We start from the raw sequence: 19,044 nt of genomic DNA, 5'->3' as shown, positions 1-19,044 counted from the left end.
TGTGTGTTGAACCCAAAATAAAGTATCAAGTCATTATCATTAATAAAACTTACAAAAATTTTTAGGGGTAGCCTTCTTAAACACCCTGTATTGGAGTCATATCATGCAAATCTCTGATCACTGTCTTCAATCAATGGAAAAGGAATTTGGAGACTTCACTGAAATATCCTTAATATCAGTCCCATCAGGGCAGAGACCAGGCCTGTTGTGTCCACCACTTACACCACAGCGCCGAGCACACACTGGAAGCTCTTTAAAGATTTACTGAATAAATGACTAAATGCATCAATGACTGAGCCATGTGGAAGTGACTATGTGGCTAGTGCAGATGTGGTTGAAAAGCCTAATCTCAGAACTCAGAGATCATTTTTAACCTTTAAAAATGGCTCCTCACTCATAAAATAACATTCAATCTTTAATTTGCAGCTCCAAAATTCACATACTCAGGAGTTTCCAATTTACACCATCCCTACCTGCCTCGGTCCCCCTCCCCAAACCAAATGGTTCTTCCTGTAATAGTTTTCCAAACTGTTTCTTCTTCACCTTCATAGTTGTAGTTCTCTATTTATTCTGTAATTAATGCATCCGTCTCCCCCTGTGAACTGCTGGTTCCATTAAGGTAAGGACCACGTCTGATTCTGCACACAAACTAAAGCTCCAGCAGACAGGGTGCATCCAGTAAGCATTTCTTGGATGAATGTTATTGTTAGGTAATTGTTTGAGGTCCAAGGAACAGCCATCGCTGCTTTCACAACCTAAGGAGGTCATGTGGCTGGTAAGGAAGAGCTCAGACTCTCAAGTCCAGTTCTCTGAGTTAGAATCCCAGTTTCACGCCTCTTAGATAAATCGTGGACAAGTCATTTAATCACTGGGTTTTAGTTTCTCAGTTTGTGACAAGGGGCATCCACCAATCTAACCGAACAGGGTTAAGATAAAATACATACAGTACAGTTGTGGGATATAAGAAATGCACCAACGTTAATTATAATCATTACCAGTGTTACAAGGCGCCTAGATGAATAGGTTGTTTTTTTTCCAAAGAGGAACGATTTAATTAAACCAGGGACCGTCTGCGTCGCTGGGGTCCCTGCCTTCACAAAGCCTAGACGGAAAGCACCTTAAAAACTCGACTGTAACCGAGGGCGGGGAAGCGACGCGCCAGGTGTAAACAGAGTTCCCGTGGGCGGCAGCAGGAGGGAGGGACCGGGAGGGCTTCCCACAGAAGCCACCTGGGAAGGCCCCTTAAGGAAGTACGGAATGAGAGGGAACCTACCCCTCACCCCTCAGCTTCTTCCTGAGGCAACGGCCCTACCCGGGGCCTCTCCCAGGCCCGTACTTTGGGAGGACAAGTTCCCGCCGGGGCCCAGGCGCCGGCTACGCGGAGGGCGGCGAGGCCGCGGACTTACCCGCGGCGCTGAAGCCGAAGCCGGCGGGGACGGGCGAGTGTTCTGCGAGCTCCAGTCGGATGACAACCAGTGACACACTCATAGGGCAGGCGCTGGCCGGCGCGGGCCCCGGCGGGCTCAGGAGAGGCTGGGAGTCGAGCCGAGAGGCCGGGCGGCCCGAGGCAGGCAGCGCCGCCACCACCTCAGCGCCGCTGCCGCCGCCTCGGCGCAGCAGCTCCTCACACAACCCCCCGAGCCACAACAACCTCCACTTCCGCCTCCCGGCCGCCGTCGCTGACCCGCAGGGTTACGCATGCGCGGACCGGCGCGCGCCCCGATTGGCTGGGGTGGCAGCCGCGTGACTGGCGTGGCAGCTTGGAGCCTGAGCCCCCGGGACCGGATCTCGCTGAGGTTGGGAAGTGGGGACGGCGTGGGCATTTCGGGCACCCCCTCCCCCCCACATTGGGCCGATCGGTGGGTTTGCGCCCAGGCCCAAGTTAACCTACCCGACAGGCCTCGCCTTCAGCCCACCTCAGCTGATGGCGCGGGGGCTCCCGCTCCGCGAGGTCCCCGAAGTGTCCGAGGACCCGCGTTATGCGGAGAGCTCTTGCCTCTTTCTGTCATGTTTGACCGCTAGCTCTAGCTTTAGGCAGGGTTGCTTTAAGTCGGCCGCACTTTTCGGACGGGTACGCTGAGACTCAGGGGAATCCACTTCTCTGAGGGCCCGGGGGAGGAGTAGGGGCTCGATTGCAGTGACTGCGGCTCTGTCGAGGTTGGGCGGTAGGCTGGGTAAGGCTGGCTATAGATCTGGGTCCTGCTCCCCGCCCCATCACTTCACAAACGTTTACAGAGCCTCGGGCACTGCTGGCAGGGTGGGGATACATTCGTGAAGAAGATCAACACCCAGCTCCTTTTCGTATGCAGTCGCCCTTGATCACTAGTTGTGTGACCTTGATCTAGGTTTTGCATAAGACTGGAATAATATCCTCATTCAGCTGTGGGGGTGAAATGAATAGAGTCTGTGGCTCTTGGTCCGTCAGTTTTTCTGAGATTCAGCATTCTTTCCAGATGCCTTTAGCACATGGATAGATATTGAGAGCCACAATCAATGCATATGGTGCATACATGACCAGATGCTATTCTAAGTATGCTATAATATCTAGATGTGTCACAGCACATCCTGGACATATGAAGGTATATAGAGTACATACACCTTGTGACTGTGCCCTATGAAATATGATTCAGTATACACTGCTTATCTTAGGGTTTCTCAACCTCTGCACTGTTGACATTTTGGGTTCTGATCATTCTCTCAGGTGTGTGTGTTTCCTATGCTTTATAAAGTGTTTAGCAGCCTCCCTGGCCTGACCCATTAGGTACTGGTGGCACGCCCCAAGTGGTGACAAACAAAATGTCTCCAGACATTGCCAAAGGACCCCTTGGGGCCAAAATTACCCCCTGTTAAGAATCACTGGTTTATTAGAAAGTGCATGTGCCATGTGCACATAGTATGTGCATATAACATGAGACCTCATGTGAACATTTTATAGTATATTACAGTAGTAGATAACATTTAATAGTGTGCCAGGTCCAAACTTGGGTGCTTTACATACTTTACCCCATGTAATAGTAACAATGACTTTATGAGACAGGTACTATCATTATTCCCATTTTACAGAGGAGGAACCTGAGGCTCAGAGAGAGAAACTTGCTCAGGATCTCGCTTAGTAAGTGGAGGAGCTAGAATTTGAACCCAGGCAATGGGAAGGTATGGAGAAAAGGCAGTGAGAGTGAGGAGAGAAAAAAAATTAACATAGCCCACCTGGAAAAAGAAAGAAAAGCCCCTCCAGAGGGGAGAGCTGAGGCTGTGGTGTAAAAGTGAATGGAAGTTCACCAGGCCAACAGCAGGGAAAGGCGGTTCAATCAGTGGACATGGCAGGTACAATGGCCTAGAAATATGAGAAGTCACAGCATTTTCCTTCCCCGAAGAAAGTATTGGGAAGTGGCTAGAACAGCACCATCCCCTCTAAATGGAAAGAATAAGCAAGCTAGTCATGGGAGCATTGCCCATCATCCATTAGTGGGAGTATGTGGAGGACAGTGTCCTCAGTGAGGATGAAAGTCAGCCCTTCAGGCCCCAGAGACATTTTTCATCTCTGTTAAGCCCTCACACAAAAGGTGTTGATGTTTTAGGAGCCTATAAATAGCTTTCTCCTTCCTTTATAAACTTTGGCCTTGGCATAGAAACATAAGTAAAACTGAAAACACAAATCAACCTCTAAATTTTTCATTTCAAAATTCACTTCCCAATTCAACAAATTTCCAATTACATGAAAAACACAGTATATAAACTAGAAGAGTTAATCCTTAAGAATCTCCTCTTTAGATTCTTATTTTATTGAAACCTTATGGTGGCCCTAAAGTGACTCTCATAAACTTGTAGGCTGTCTTACCAACCTGATTTTCAGTAAGCTTTTTTTTAACTGTAGAAATCACATAAAAAGCTTAAAGTCATTTCATGAGGAAATGACCACAAATAGAATTTGCTTGAATTATTTTGTTTTCCCCCCATTTTTTTATATCAGACCTATAGAAAAGTTTAAAGAATAGTATAAGATCTCTCAATATACTTCATTATATAACTTTCATCTAGATTGATTATTAACATTTAGCCACATTTTATTTATTTCTCTACATGTATCTATAGGTATATATCTGTGTGTGTGTGTGTGTGTGTGTGTGTGTGTGTGTGTGTGTGTGTTACATGTATATGTTTGTTCTTTTCTGGAACTTTTGAAAATCAGTTTAGGAAAGAAGCAATGTTAGGAGGCCATTGCAGTCATCTGCAGGAAGGGTGATGGTGTGATGGTGGCCTCATAAGAGCTAGGAGGAGCTGAGTACAGGCATCTTAGGAATATACAGGAGAGACTCCTCATCTGTCTTTCCTGGTAGCCAGAAGAAGTTTCAGGAAGGAAGTGACAGAGGAACTGACCTAAAGGACAGTTTGGAAATAGCCAGGTACCAAGTAGAAGGGAGCATCACAGGCCAAGGAAACATCATATGAAAGGCCTGGTAGCAGGATGAGAACACTGGTTGAGAGAGCTGCATATAGATTTGTGTGTCTAGATCGTCCAGGTTAATATGTAAAAAGAGGGGGAGGCAGATCTTAAAAGTCAGGTTAAGGAAGTGTATCTTGAGAGCAGTGGGGAGCCATTGAAGTTTTTAAATGGGGTTAGGATGTGATCAAATTTGCACTTTTGAAAGATTACTCTACCTAAGGAATGAAGAAAGAATGAAGAAATTTGGGAAGAGGCAAGGGGACCCCTTAGGGGGCTGTTGCAATGATCTGTGGGTGAGAGAATGGCAATGAGAGTGGAGAGAGGGTGTGGGATTTTCAGGAGGAACTGACAAGCACAGAACAACTGGAGTTGAGGTGGGTGGTGGAGGACTAAGGGAAGTCAGGCGCCCACTCCCGTTTTCTAGACGGGCAGCTGGGTGAATGGTGGAGCCCTTCACTCAGCTAAGGAACCCACCAAAAGGAGGTGGGAGGGCGGAGATAGAGCTCAATTCTGGTTGTGGTTTGGAGTGTTTGTTGGAGATCAGTGATGTCCAGGTGGCACCCCCGAGCTGCAGGATGGAGGTCTGGATGGAGGCAGTGAAGGCAAACTGTGCCCTGTGCCTTCTCACACAGCTTTGGCCTCAACATGTGCATAAGGCGGCTTTTCCGGTCCTCACGTCTCCAGTGGGCTTGGAGGACAGCCTTCCTGAAACACAAGCAGTGTGGGCACCAGGGACCCTGGCGATGGACACATTCTGGAGGCGGCCCCTACAGAGCGGTCATTTTTGACATGGGTGGAGTTCTCATTCCTTCTCCAGGGAAAGTGGCTGCAGGTGAGCTCTTGGTTCTGTTTCACTTTTGGAGACTGGGGTGGGGGTGGAATGGGAGTGGGGTGGGGTGGGGTGGTGGAGGGTGGTAAGGAGAGACAGAGAGGGACATTTGGTCAACAGTGTGTCCCGGTGGATAATATTCTGGCTCTTTTTTTTTTTTTAATTGATTTTTTACAGAGAGGAAGAGAGAGGGATAGAGAGCCAGAAACATCGATGAGAGAGAAACATCGATCAGTTGCCTCCTGCACACCTCCCACTGGGGATGTGCCTGCAACCAAGGTACATGCCCTTGACCGGAATCGAACCTGGGACCCTTCAGTACGCAGGCCGACGCTCTATCCACTGAGCCAAACCGGTTTTGGCAATATTCTGGCTCTTGCATCAAATTCTAAGCACCACTTAGTGGTTGAGTATGTTGAGCAAATTAGTCAACTTCTCTGAGTCTTAGTTTCCTCAGTATTGACTTAGGGCTAATATGAGTACCTACCTCTTTGGGGTTTGGAAAGCACTTGCTTAGCCCAGTGAGTGTTCAGCTCACCTAAAATCCCCCAAAAATGATGAGCTGCCATTGTTATTGGTAGGATTTAACTACCTTTCCCTGAGAACTGTGCCGCTTCTGAAATCTTGAACTCTGAAAGCCCCACCCTTGATCCCAGCCTTCCCTCTTGCACCAACTTCCTCTAAACCTTCAAGAGCAAACCTCTAGTCCAGGCGTCCTCAAACTACGGCCCGCGGACCACATGCGGGTGTTTTTGCCATTTTGTTTTTTTACTTCAAAATAAGATATGTGCAGTGTGCATAGGAATTTGTTCATAGTTTCTTTTAAACTATAGTCCGGCCCTCCAACGGTCTGAGGGACAGTGAACTGGCCCCCTGTTTCAAAAGTTTGAGGACCCCTGCTCTAGTCTCTGATCCTTTCTTTGTCAGGCCCCTCCTGGTTTTACCTTTTTTCCTACTTAGTTCAACTCACTTAAGTTTGACTAGTTTTAGCTCTAACAAAACAGTGATTGAAACAAGATAGAGGTTTATTTCTTTGGCATGAAAGCCAAGGTATGTGGTCTGGGGCTGGTATGTTGCTCTGTGATACCAGGGACTCAGGCTCTCTGTTGTGTTGCTCTGCTGTGAGTTCATTTCCAGCTTCACTTCACCGTCTGTCTTGGCTGCATCACCTCCTGCCATTACATTCTCATTCCAGCCAGCAGGAAGGAAACAGGGCCAAACAGCTGTCCCTGTCCTTCAGACCTGCTGTGGTGGCTGGTTGGCAATGCTCCATGTTAAATGAACTGAAGTCCAGCCCTAGCTGGTTTGGCTCAGTGGATAGAGCATCGGCCTGCAGACTGAAGTGTCCTGGGTTTGATTCCAGTCAGGGCACATGCCCGGGTTGCAGGCTCAATCCCCAGTAGGGGGTGTGCAGGAGGCAGCCTATCAAATCTCTCTCATCATTGATATTTCTCTCTCTCTCCCTCTCCCTTACTTTTTGAAATCAATAAAAATATATTTTAAAAATAAAATAAATGAAGTACAGATTTCCTATGCTCCTGGGTAAAAAGTTACCAGCCGTGCAAATTGGCTAAGCGAGCTATTTTTTTTTTTTAGTTCCAGGGACAGCTGGGCCCTCAGCCTCTATTCCTCCACTCGTTCCTCTCACTTTTACCGCAGGGCTGTTCCAAACACCTCCCCCTCCAAGTCCTCATACTCCCCCACCCCAAACCTTCAGACTTGGCAGATAGAAAACATAAAGGTCCCTGGCAGGGATCTTCTTGACTTTCTCTAGAATATCTCGAGAACCTATTTGCTCCTCTCCACTTCCACTGCCTCCACCCATTCATATCCCTGTCTCCTCCTACCTGCCTGATCCCATCAGACTCCTAACTGCTCTCTCTGCCTCTGGCCTCTGGGTTTTGCGCCACCCTCCACACAGCCCCCAGGATTACCTGCCTAAAACACAGATCTTATGTCTTCACTCCCCTGCTTCAAATCCTTGAGTGCCTGCACTTTGTTCCTTAAATTGGGTCTAGAAGCTTTTGCCTGGCATTCAGGACCTCTCCCCATTAGCCTTGCACCCTTGTGTCACACCGTTTCCTACCGTGTGTCCACATTTCAGCTGCTGTAGACTACTTGATGTTCTCTAAACTTGCCAAACACATGCACAGTGCGGTGCCTTTGCAAACTCTGTTCTCTCTGCTAGCGGCTACCCTTCCCTGCCTCCTTTGTAAATGACTTGCTTGAACTTTATTCAGTCAGAAAATAGATTTTTATGGAGCAGTTACTATGTGCTAGGTGCTGCTTAGGCGTGAAGGGATACTGTGTTCAGTGTGACAGACACAGTCCCCTCTGCAATACCCACTTACCACATTTCAAGTGCTCAGTTGCCACATGTGGCTAGTGGCTACTGTTTTGGAGATACAGCATTTCTATCAGTGTAGAAAGTTCTGCTGTTTACAAAATGAAGGTTTTTTGTTTTTTGTTTTTAATACTGTCAGTATCTGGCTTATTACTCTATGGATTTCCTTACTGTGTGGCCAAGACTGTGTGAATGACCTAATATATATGAGCCAGCCAGTGAAAAACGAGAAAAGAAAATTTGTATTACAGCGTCCGGTGTCATCTCAAGCAGATGGTAAGGATATGAGACTTAGCAGCAGTGTTCCCTCATTCACACAAATCAGCGCTGCTGTTCCCTTGGAGATCTGAGGCTGAGATGTGCATTTCCTGAATTTTTTCAGATTCCCAACAGAGCCCACTTGGCACCATAGTAATGCCACAGGAACTGGTATGGTAATTCCCCTGAGCTCCCTAAACTCCAGCCATCTGTTAATGGGTTTCACTTATTGCATATTTTTCTTCCTACAGAATGGGAGGTACAGAATCATATCCCTTCCGGAACTATATTGAAGGCCTTAATCACGGGTGGCGAAAATGGGCCTTGGCTGAAATTTATGAGAGGAGAAATAACAAAAGAGGATTTCTTACAAGAATTTAGGAGACTCTGCTCTGAAATTGTGAGTGATAAACATTTTTTTTTGAAAATATATTTTTATTGATTTCAGAGAGGAAGGGAGAGGGAGAGATAGAAACATCAATGATTAGAGAGAATCATTGATCGACTGCCTCGTGCACGCCTCCTACTGGGGATTGAGCCCACAATCTGGGCATGTGCCCTTAACCAGAATTGAGGGGACCCTTCAGGCTGCAGGCTGACACTCTGTCCACTGAGCCAAACCGGCTAGGGCGATAAACATTCTTGAATTTCCATATTCTTTTTGTCTGGAGTAATGGATGTAACACTCATCTGTATTTATTAAACTGCAAATAAAGAAGTGAAAATCTAATAATCCATTATAAGTTTTTAAGCTATTTCTTCCATCCTTGAGTACTCAACTTTAACAACATATATGAATAAATAAAAATACTCTTTCACTGCCCCTCCATCAGCCATCGTTCAGCTGACTGAACAGGTGCTGACTGCCTAATGAGAAAGCTTATTTGAGGCAATAATAATATTAATAAGCCTTTTCTCTGTACTATGCATTTTTCTAAGCTCTTTATATTAAGTTATGTAACTTTCACAATAAGCTTGCTAAAGTATAATTTAAAATATAGTAAATAAAGTTCTGTGGATAGATGATAGCGATGGGTACACAACAATGAATATACTTAATGACATTCAACTGTACACGTAACGTGGTTAAATAGTAAATTTTATGTTATGTATATTTTATCACAATTTTATTTTATTATTATTTTTTAAATGTTGAAGTAATAAATTTATTTATTAGGTTACCTAAAATATATTATTAACATTAGTACAGTATGGGTATTGTGGAGGCAGGGGACATAATCAGTACTTTCTTTTTTTTAATTATTAAATCTTTATTGTTCAGATTATTACAGTTGTTCCTCTTTTTTCCCCCATAGCTCCCCTCCACCCGGTTCCCACCCCACCGAATGCCCTTACCCCGCCCCCCTGTCCTCATCCATAGGTGTATGATTTTTGTCTAGTCTCTTCCCGTACCCCCTACACCCCTTTCCCCCTGAGGATTGTCAGTCCACTCCCTTTCTATGCCCCTGATTCTATTATATTCACCAGATTATTCTGCTCATCAGATTTTTTATTCACTTTATTTTTAGATTCACTTGTTGATAGATATGTATTTGTTGTTCATAATTTTTATCTTTACCTTTTTCTTCTTCTTCCTCTTCTTAAAGAATACCTTTCAGCATTTCATATAATACTGGTTTGGCAGTGATGAACTCCTTTAGCTTTTTCTTATCTGTGAAGCTCTTTATCTGACCTTCAGTTCTGAATGATAGCTTTGCTGGGTAGAGTAACCTTGGTTGTAGGTTCTTGCTATTCATCACTTTGAATATTTCTTGCCACTCCTTCTGGCCTGCATAGTTTTTGTTGAGAAATCAGCTGACAATCGTATGGGTACTCCCTTGTAGGTAACTTAACTGTTTTTCTCTTGCTGCTTTTAATATTCTCTCTTTGTCCTTTGCTCTTGGCATTTTAATTATGATGTGTCTTGGTGTGGTCCTCTTTGGATTCCTTTTGTTTGGGGTTCTCTGCGCTTCCTGGACTCGTAAGTCTATTTCTTTCAACAGGTGGGGGAAGTTTTCTGTCATTATTTCTTCAAATAGGTTTTCAGTACCTTGCTCTCTCTCTTCTTCTGGCACCCCCATAATTCAGATGTTGGTATGCTTGAAGTTGTCCCAGAGGCTCCTTACACTATCTTCAAATTTTTGGATTCTTTTTTCTTTTTGCTTTTCCAGTTGGGTGTTTTTGGCTTCCTTGTATTTCAAATCTTTGACTTGATTCTTGCGATCCTCTAATCTGCTGTTGGATCTCTGTATATTATTCTTTATTTCAGTCAGTGTATGCTTAATTTCTAGTTGGTCCTTTTTTATATCGTCGAGGGTCTCACTAAATTTATTGGCCTTTTCTAGAAAATTCTTGAAAAACTTTATAACCATGGTTTTGAACTCTATATCCAGTAGTTTGCTTTCCTCCATTTCTGTCATTTGTGACCTGTTTCTTTGTCTCCGAATTTTGGGTGCTTCCCTGTGTTGATCGAATGGCTTTGTGTGCTAGGTGTCCTATAGGGCCCAGTGGCTCAGCCTCCCCAGTTACCTGAGGTGGACACTCTTGGTGCACCCCTTTGTGGGCTGTGTGCACAGTCCTATAGTTAAGCCTTGATTGTTGTTGGTATCACTGGGAGGAATTGACCTCCAGGCCAATTGGCTGTGAGGATCAGCTGTGTCTATGCTGGGAGAACTTCTGTGCTGAAGACACCCTTATGAGGCAAGACTTGCTTTAGTGGGGCTTTGGTGCTCACTGAGTCTTCCCCCTGAGTGTGTCCCTTATGGATCTGAGGTGTTGTAATCTGGATGGTCCTACTCTGACCCCTGGGTACACTGGCTCTTGGATCTTCAAGGAGGTGCTAATTTAGCCTCTGCCTGAGGCCACCCAGCAGGAGCTACGGAAAGATCTACAGATTCCTCTTCTTTGTTTGGGTTTTGGAGGTGCCCAGATGAGGCCCAGCTATGAACCAATGCAAGCTGCTGCGGGGCCTTGGGCCTTCTTTTGGAAGTTCTGGGGCTCTCTGACCCAGCTGCAGTTTGTTAGGTAAGTTTAGATTTCAAAGGACCAGGCCATTCATATGCAAAAGCCTCTGCGCATAGCTTTGGTGGGGCGGAGTCTCAGGGTGGAGCAAACAGCAATGGCTTCCCATCAGCCCTGCCCTAAGAGGCCCCTGGGTCTCAGTGTCTCTTGGTAATTGCTGCAAGCACCTCTGAGAGAAAGCCACCCTCGAGTTCCGCCCGCTGCCAGACAGTCCAGTTTATCCCCGTATGAATCTGGGTCCCCAGAGTCTCACCCGGAACTGGAGTTCAAAGCAGTCGGGAGTTGTATCTCTCTGCGGATTGAAAAAGCCAGCCACATACTCAGTTGCCAGCCCTCTCTGCGTGCTCGCGCCTCCGTACCTCTGCACTTTACTTCCACAGCTCCTCTGAGTCTCAGTGTTCTTTTCTTTTCCCTTCTAGTTGTAGAATTTCCACTTAGCCAGCCTTCCTGTGGTTCTGGATGATACCCATTTTGTCTTTTAGTTGTAGTTTTGAAGTGGTTGTGCGAGGCAGCAAGTTCAGGTGTTTACCTATGCGCCATCTTGGTTTCTCCCCACAATTTTAAATATGTGTGTGTGTGTATATATATATATCTATATATCTATATCTATTTATCTATATAGATATATAGATATATATATATATACACACACACACACATATACATATATATGTATATACTAGAGGCCCGATGCACGAAATTCGTGCAAGAGTAGGCCTTCCTTCCCCTGGCTGCTGGCACTGGCTTCCCTCTGGCACCCGGGACCTGGGCTTCACTCCAGGCCTGGCTTTGTCCAGAAGGACATCCGGTCTAATTAGCATATTACCCTTTTATTATTATATATACACATATATACATATAGATAGATAGATAGATATAGATATGTGTGTGTGTGTATGTGTGTGTGTGTGTCTTAAAAACATTAAGCTAAGTGGAAAAAAAAAAAAAACAGTCAAAAAAGACCACAGATTGTATGATTCCATTTATATGAAATGTCCAGAAACAGAAAGATTAGTGATTTGCTCAGACTGGGACTATTGGAGGTGTGGGAGGGAATGGGGAGTGACTATACTAATGGGTATGGGGTTTCTTTTTAAGGGGATAAAAATGTTCTAAAACTGATTGTGGTGATGGTTACGTAACTTTGTAAATATATTAAAAACCATTGAATTGTATTGCTTAAATGGGTGAGTTGTATGGTATGTGTATTTCTTTAAAGCTGTTGTAAAATGTGAGTGTGTGTGTATAAAGAAAATAGCAGGTTTGCCTTTACAGATTTTAAAACATAATAAAACAAGAGTTTCAAAACCCACACAGATTGAATTAAAAAAAACTGAAGTTCATAATGGTGAGCTAAAGCAATACAAAACCATTAAATGTCTTCTGGATCACTGAAAATTAAATTACATCTACTTAATACACTTTTAAGTTTAATGTATCCTCTTACAGTATCCTGCTACTTTTTAAAATTGACAAGCCATGGTTAAGATAAAGAACTCCTTTAACTGGAATATTGATATAAATAGCTCCATATCCTAACCATTGTAACTCTAATTCTAAGTCACTTTTTATAATCTTACTAGTGGCCTGGTGCATGAAATTCATGCACGGGGGTGGGTGTTCCTCAGCCCGGCCTGCACCCTCTCTCTCCAATCTGGGACCCCTCGAAGGATGTCCTACTGCTAGTTTACAGGGATCGGGCCTAAATCAGCAGTTGGACATCCCTCTCACAATCTGGGACTGCTGGCTCCAGCCGCTCACCTGCCTGCCTGCCTGCCTGATTGCCCCTAACCACTCTGTCTGTGGCCTGCTTGCCCCCAACTGCCCCCCACTGCTGGCCTGCTCACCCCCAAATGCCCCCCCGCCAGCTAATCACCCCCAACTGCCCTCCCTGCTGGTCTGCTCGCCCCCAACTGCCCCCCCTGCTGGCCTGCTCGCCCCCACCTTCCCTCCCCACTGGCCTGCTCACCCCCAACTGCACCCCTGCTGGCCTGCTCACTCCAAACTTCCCCCTCCCTGCTGTCCTGATCACCTCCAACTGACCCCCGCTGATGGCCTGCTCACCCCCAACTGCCCCCCCCCCTTGCTGGTCTGCTTACCCCCAACGGCCCCTGCTGTCCCATCCTGGCCTGATCACCCCCCGGTGACCCAAGGTCCCAGCCCCTCCTTTTTTTCTTTTTCTTTTTTTTTTTCAGCGCCTCCTTGAGTGGAGGCCAGGGCTGGCTAGAAGCAAGTATCTAGGATTTATTTATCTTCTATAATTGAAACTTTGTAGCCTTGAGCGGAGGCCAGGGCCGGCCAGGGTGGGCGGGAAGCTTGGCTTCCTCCATCGCCAGGGGCAACCCAAGCCTCCTGCTCTCTCCAGCTCCTTGGCAGCTGCCATTTTTGTTGGGATTTATTTATATTCTATAATTGAAACTTTGTAGCCTTGAGTGGAGGCCAGAGCTGGCCAGGGCAGGTGGGAAGCTTGGCTTCCTCCATTGCTGGGGCAACCCAAGCCTCCTGCTTGCTCCAGCTCTGTGTCCGGCCGCCATCTTGGTTGGGTTAATTTGCATACTCTCTCCTGATTGGCTGGTAGGCATGGCTTGTGGGTGTAGCAGAGTGATGGTTAATTTGCATGTTTCTCTTTTATTAGTGTAGACTAGAGGCCCAGTGTACGAAATTCGTGCACTTGGAGGGGTGGGGTCCCTCAGCCCAGACTGCATCCTCTCGCAGTCTGGGAGCCCTCAGGGGAGGGCCTAAGCCATCAGTTGGACATCCTTAGGCCCCTAGAGGAGCGGGCCTAAGCCATAAGTTGGACATCCTTAGCATTGCCACGGAGGCGCGGCTTCTGGCTGAGTGGCGCTCCCCCTGTGGGAGCATACTGACCACCAGGGGACAGCTCCTGCATTGAGTGTCTGCCCCCCTGGTGGTCAGTGCGTGTCATAGTGACCAGTCGTTCTGCTGTTCGGTCGATTTGCATATTAGCCTTTTGTTATATAGGATATGCAAAGTCCTGCACAATGGCTGAGGGAGAAGATTCCTTTAGGCAGTAAGCCAAAGGCTGGGGCTTTTACAGCCAGGTAGCACAGGAAGCTGGGAATATTTCTTTTCCTCTGTTTGCGATAAGCTGACTTTTCTCTTAATGATTGCTGCTTCTTCTTTCCCCTCCTCCTTTCCTAGTCAAATACCTCTGTGCCTGTGGACAACTTTTTCTCTCTGCTGACCAGTGAGCAAGTGGCGAAGCAGTTCCCAGTGATGACTGAAGCCATAATTCAAATTCGGGCAAAAGGCCTTCAGACTGCAGTCTTGAGCAATAATTTTTATCTTTCCAATGGCAAAAGCTTTTTGCCCTTGGACCGAAAACAGTTTGATGTGGTAAGTTTGAAGTGATACTAAACAATCATCAAAACAGTCTGTCCTTGCTTCGGGATGCAACATTTCACGCTGCCCTTTAGCAGGTCTTGAGTGAATGGGTTTTTTATTCAGACACTTGACTAAGTCAGGTTTAGATATAACAGGTTGAAAAGAGGACTTGTATCACTGAGCTCTTAGCAAGGTCAAACATTTATGGGATTTGGTAATTGGTTGAGACCTCAGCTTTAGAGACTTCCTTACATTCTGGATTTGAACCTTAGGCACCACATAACACACACAATTCTGTCAGCCCTCTTAGTGGGACTTTGACCTTTTCTTTTCAAAGACCAACCATGCTGCCCTCTATTTCTACAGCTTCAATCCTTAGATCAGTGCTGTCCAATAACACTTAATACAGTAATAGAAATGTCCAATACAGTTGCTACTAGTCATATATGGCTATGAAGCACTTGAAATGTGGCTAATGTCACCAAGGAATTGAATTTAATTTGCTTTAATTAAGTTTAAAGAGTCACATATGGCTAGGGGCTATTGTAATAGATAGTGCATGCAGTGCTGGACTATCCAAATACCCTGAGAACATACTGAGTCAAAATACGGTTTTCTGCCTTAGCTAGTTTGGCTCAGTGTATAGAGCGTTGACCTGTGGAAGGGTCCCGGGTTTGATTCAGGTCAAGGGCACATGCCCAGGTTGCGGGCTCAATCCCCAGTAGGGGGCATGCAGAAGGCAGCCAATCAGTGATTCTCATCATTGATGTTTCTGTCTTTTTCTCCCTCTTCCTTCCTCTCTGAAATCAATAAAAATATATTTTTAAAAATCTGTTTTCTGAATGAAATTTAAGCAAGTCATCTATCAATACTTTATATATATCCCAGGATAATGATCTATTTTCTCTTAGGGAAATGGGGAATCCTTCACAGATGAAACCTTCTGGCACAGAAGACCATATCTATCTATCTATCTATCTATCTATCTATCTATCTATCTATCTATCTTTTTTTAATTGATTTCAGAGAGTAAGGGAGAGGGAGAAAGAGATAGAAACATCAATGATGAGAGACAATCATTGATCGGCTACCTCCTGCATGCCCCCATGCCCCCTACTGGGGATTGAACCCTCAATCTGGGCATGTGCCCTTGACTAGAATCAAACCTGGGACCCTTCAGTCTGCAGGCTGTCGCTCTATCCACTGAGCCAACCGGCTAGAGCAGGACAGATTTTTATTGAGCAGTTATTATGTGCCCTGGGGACAGTGTAAGAGGGGACTTCCCAGGGGTGCTGGCTCAGAGATAGCCTGACACTGAGATGGCTTTTTCAGGGTTCTCCTCCCCTCTCCTCTGGTTCCAGATCAGAGACAGAGTGGAAATCAGTCTGATAGGATACAGGAGGCTCTTTTCAAGGAAGGGAGCGTTTTGCCCTCGACAGGCTCTTTGGTGACAGCCCTCTGGTGGGGTTCAGTCGTATAAACTGAGTACGGCTCTTCTTTAACTTCTGAAATACAGACATTAAAGCCATGTTTCTGTTCTAACAGTACACAGTGCCTTCTTTCTGAAAAAATGATGACTTTCCCTAAAACAGACATGTACCGCTTTCCTTCTGCTTGGTGTAGGCAGAATAGCTAACATTAGCAAAATGCTTTGTCATTTTGGAACTCATTCAAGTTAAGTTTCACAACCACCATAAGATAGATAAGAGGGCTATTAGTATTCCCACTGGACTGATGATGAAACAGGCCCACGTGGCTTCACCGTGTGCACAAGGTCACTGTATCTGACCCAGAATTTCGGTTTCCTGAGTTTGCTTCCAGGTTTGCCCCCAATATGTTCAAATCACTCAACTTAAAAAAACAACATCATTTTCTACCATAATCCCCTTAAGTTACTTATAACAAATCTCAACTGTTTCCTTTTGCACTTTTTAAAAAAATATATATTTTGATGGATTTCAGAGACGAAGAGAGAAAGAGAGAGAGAGAGAGAGAGAGAGAGAGAGAGAGAGAGAGAGAGAGAAACATCAATGATGAGAGAGAATCATTGATTGGCTGCCTCCTGCACGCCCCCACACTGGGGATCGAGCCGGCAACCCAGGCATGTGCCCTGACGGAATCGAACCGAAACCTCCTGGTTCATAGGTTGATGCTCAACCACTGAGCCACGCCTGCTGGGCTCCTTCTGCACTTTTAAAAATATATACCAGCGTGCAGGGGGGAGCACCACTTTTAGGGACATTTATTTCTCATCTCTGTCCCTCCCTCAGGTTGTGGAGTCTTGTGTGGAAGGTGTCTGTAAGCCAGACCACAGGATCTACAAGCTGTGCTTGGAGCGGCTGGGTCTACAGCCTTCAGAGTCCATTTTTCTCGATGATCTTGGACAGAATGTCAAAGCAGCTGCCAGCCTTGGTATGCGCACCATTAAGGTAATGGTCACCAGTCTTTGAACCCCACTCTGCTCCAGGCTCTAGTGTGAGCATTTCTGTGCAGTCCTCTTACATTCATTGCTGTAGCTGCCTTTAGGAAATCCGTGTGACTAGCTGCTTGTATTTTTAATGGAAGTGAGACAAACACACCAGGAAGGCAGTTTGAGAAGAGTTACACAAGGAGGTGAAGGGCAGGCTTCGGACATTCGGGATGGCAGTCAGACTGTCCAAGTGAGGCTCTTCTGGGTGGGGAGCCAGCAGCACCAGCCACATGGACCACCCAGGTAGCCTGTGAAGCCCGAGAGGCCTCGTGGGAGGGTTCTTGGTCCAGCTTTCCCCATTTGAGTTTTCCTTTTGATGCTGACGGGCTCACAGGACAGAGTGGATGCTGTGGCACGAGGAGCGAGGAGGGGCTCACAGGATGTTCTTCCCTCCCGGCACGAGGCCGTGTCATGGACTCTTAACCGGAACTCTCCCCAGTAGATAGAAATCTTACTGCATTTAGGAGTTAAGTAGGAAGAGGAGTCATTCTACGGCTTCCTCATTAGCTGAATATCCTGACTTCAAAGTCCTTGCTCAGAGAATGGAGTTCTTGGTATATCCTCCTAAAAATTACCATCTTAGAGAACAGACAGGTCAAGGCTGACTGGTGGCATGTTCAATATTTTCTCTGAAACCAGGTTAATGACCCAGAGGCTGCAGTAAAGGAATTAGAAACTCTTTTGGGTTTTACCTTGAGAACGGTTATTCCAAACACTCGTCCTGTGAGAAGGACAATGGAAATTCCAAAAGATTCCTTGGAGAAGTACCTCAAAGACCTCCTGGGGACCCAAACCACAGGTATTTAAGTTTTTGTATTTTGTAACTCTTCCCAAGCCTAGTCCTTCAGGCTGCTTCTCACTGTCAAACCCTAGTGGAATGTACCAGAGACAGAGGCAATATGGTGAGGAAAACAGCCACCGGGCCGCCCAGTGGATCTGAGCGCTGCTCTCAGTGTTGCTTGGGGAAACGCATTCGCCTCCTTTTTTATGGATCCCCGAAAGTCTGCTTGCCTGCTCTTCCACTGACAGCGGATGTGGCAGCCGTGCCCGCAGACAGCTGTCAGGGAGGAGAGGAGCCTGGGGACTGGAGGTGGCCCAGGGGCGCTTGAATGTTTCTCATTTTTTCGAGATGACAGCCTGTTTGTAAAGAAAACTTAAAAGTTGCATAAACAGAAAATGTGACAAGTTGTCTCCCTCTCTTCAAAGGTCCCACCCTCCTTTACCTTCCACCCTCAGAAAAACAGGTGCCTTGGGAGCTTTTGAAGACGTTTCTACCTGGTGATAAAGTTTCGCCTCACCCCGCTGATCCCTGAAAAAGGCTGTTTTTATGGAGCGTCGTGTTATGACGTGTCCTAGTGATTGTGCCTCCACAAGGCTGAGGGGCCCGTTTACCTATCCAAGTCCTAGGCAGGCCTGACCCCGCTTAGCTTCTGATGAGATCAGTGCGTTCAGGGTAGTATGGCCGCTGGCTAAGGGGCCCTTTCTGACCAACAGAGAACTCTGGCAAACTCCCATTTCCTGCTCTTCTGAGCAAGTGAAATGACTCTATGTCCAGAGTTCAGTCCGATTATGAAGCTGAGGGCTAATTAGGATGTTTCTGTAAGAGAGACAAAGCATTCAGCCTGCTGGGGAGGGAGATCACATCTCATGAAAGCAGCTTTGGCTCTGGCTGTGGGCCCTGCTTAGCTCCTTTCAGCTGTCGCACCCGTGGCAGGCGTGGTTGGGCTGAGCAAGGGCTGAGGGACACACAAGGGCACTTTTCATCTTCCGGCTTCAAGCATTCCATTTAGCAAGATGGGTTGCCATGACTGTGCTTGTAGTTGATAAACACAACTAAAAAGCTTTTCTTCACGGAGCAGGAGTTGGCAAGAAGGACAAGTACAAAGTGAGGATATCATTGTGGTGTAAATCCAGTGGCCTCGCCACACTGTAGTGGCATGCGATTCTGGACCCGAGCTGGTGGGGCATGGTGCCATTCCTTCAGTGCATCCCAAACTCTGGACTCATTGGAAAGAAAGAACGTCTTTCCCCGTCTGCCCTTCAGAGCTGGTTTGAGTTTTCTTTGTTTTCAAACTTGCAGGCCCGTTGGAACTCCTTCAGTTTGATCACGGGCAGTCAAATCCAACGTACTACATCAAGCTGGCTGATCATCAGCTGGTTCTGAGAAAGAAACCCCCAGGGACACTCCTTCCATCTGCCCATGCAGTGGAGAGGGAATTCAGGTAAATTCTCAGGGCTGCTCCCCCTTCGCAGCTCAGCCCTGAGCTCACCAGTCAGCACTCCATCAAGTGCCTTGAGACATTTAAAACTACAAGTGTGACTCTCCAAAATTA

At 46.3% G+C, this 19,044-nt stretch overlaps 2 protein-coding genes across 3 annotated transcripts in view; one reads left to right on the top strand and one right to left on the bottom strand.

Annotated features, from left to right (window-relative positions):
• Positions 1 to 1,662, bottom strand: part of BRAP (BRCA1 associated protein) — a 31,303-nt gene extending 29,641 nt beyond the window's left edge. The window contains exon 1 of one of the 2 annotated variants that reach the window (XM_008142726.3): positions 1,407 to 1,662. In XM_008142726.3, the coding sequence (XP_008140948.2) occupies positions 1,407 to 1,488 (82 nt within the window). In that variant the 5' untranslated portion in view covers positions 1,489 to 1,662. The remainder of the gene's footprint in view (positions 1 to 1,406) is intronic. The other variant, XM_028147238.2, reaches the window with a different exon arrangement.
• A 52-nt stretch (positions 1,663 to 1,714) lies between these two features.
• The window catches only part of ACAD10 (acyl-CoA dehydrogenase family member 10), a 38,137-nt gene continuing 20,807 nt past the window's right edge, over positions 1,715 to 19,044 (top strand). The window contains exons 1-7 of the mRNA XM_008142727.3: positions 1,715 to 1,796; positions 5,077 to 5,276; positions 8,127 to 8,275; positions 14,059 to 14,253; positions 16,512 to 16,670; positions 17,351 to 17,510; positions 18,792 to 18,933. Coding sequence (XP_008140949.3) covers positions 5,090 to 5,276; positions 8,127 to 8,275; positions 14,059 to 14,253; positions 16,512 to 16,670; positions 17,351 to 17,510; positions 18,792 to 18,933 — 992 coding nt within the window. The 5' untranslated portion in view covers positions 1,715 to 1,796; positions 5,077 to 5,089. The remainder of the gene's footprint in view (positions 1,797 to 5,076; positions 5,277 to 8,126; positions 8,276 to 14,058; positions 14,254 to 16,511; positions 16,671 to 17,350; positions 17,511 to 18,791; positions 18,934 to 19,044) is intronic.

Source organism: Eptesicus fuscus, chromosome 23 (genome assembly GCF_027574615.1).
Source record: "Eptesicus fuscus isolate TK198812 chromosome 23, DD_ASM_mEF_20220401, whole genome shotgun sequence".
Taxonomy (NCBI): Eukaryota; Metazoa; Chordata; class Mammalia; order Chiroptera; family Vespertilionidae; genus Eptesicus; species Eptesicus fuscus.
Note: the sequence above shows the minus strand (reverse complement) of the source record. Positions and strands in the feature narration are given on the sequence as shown.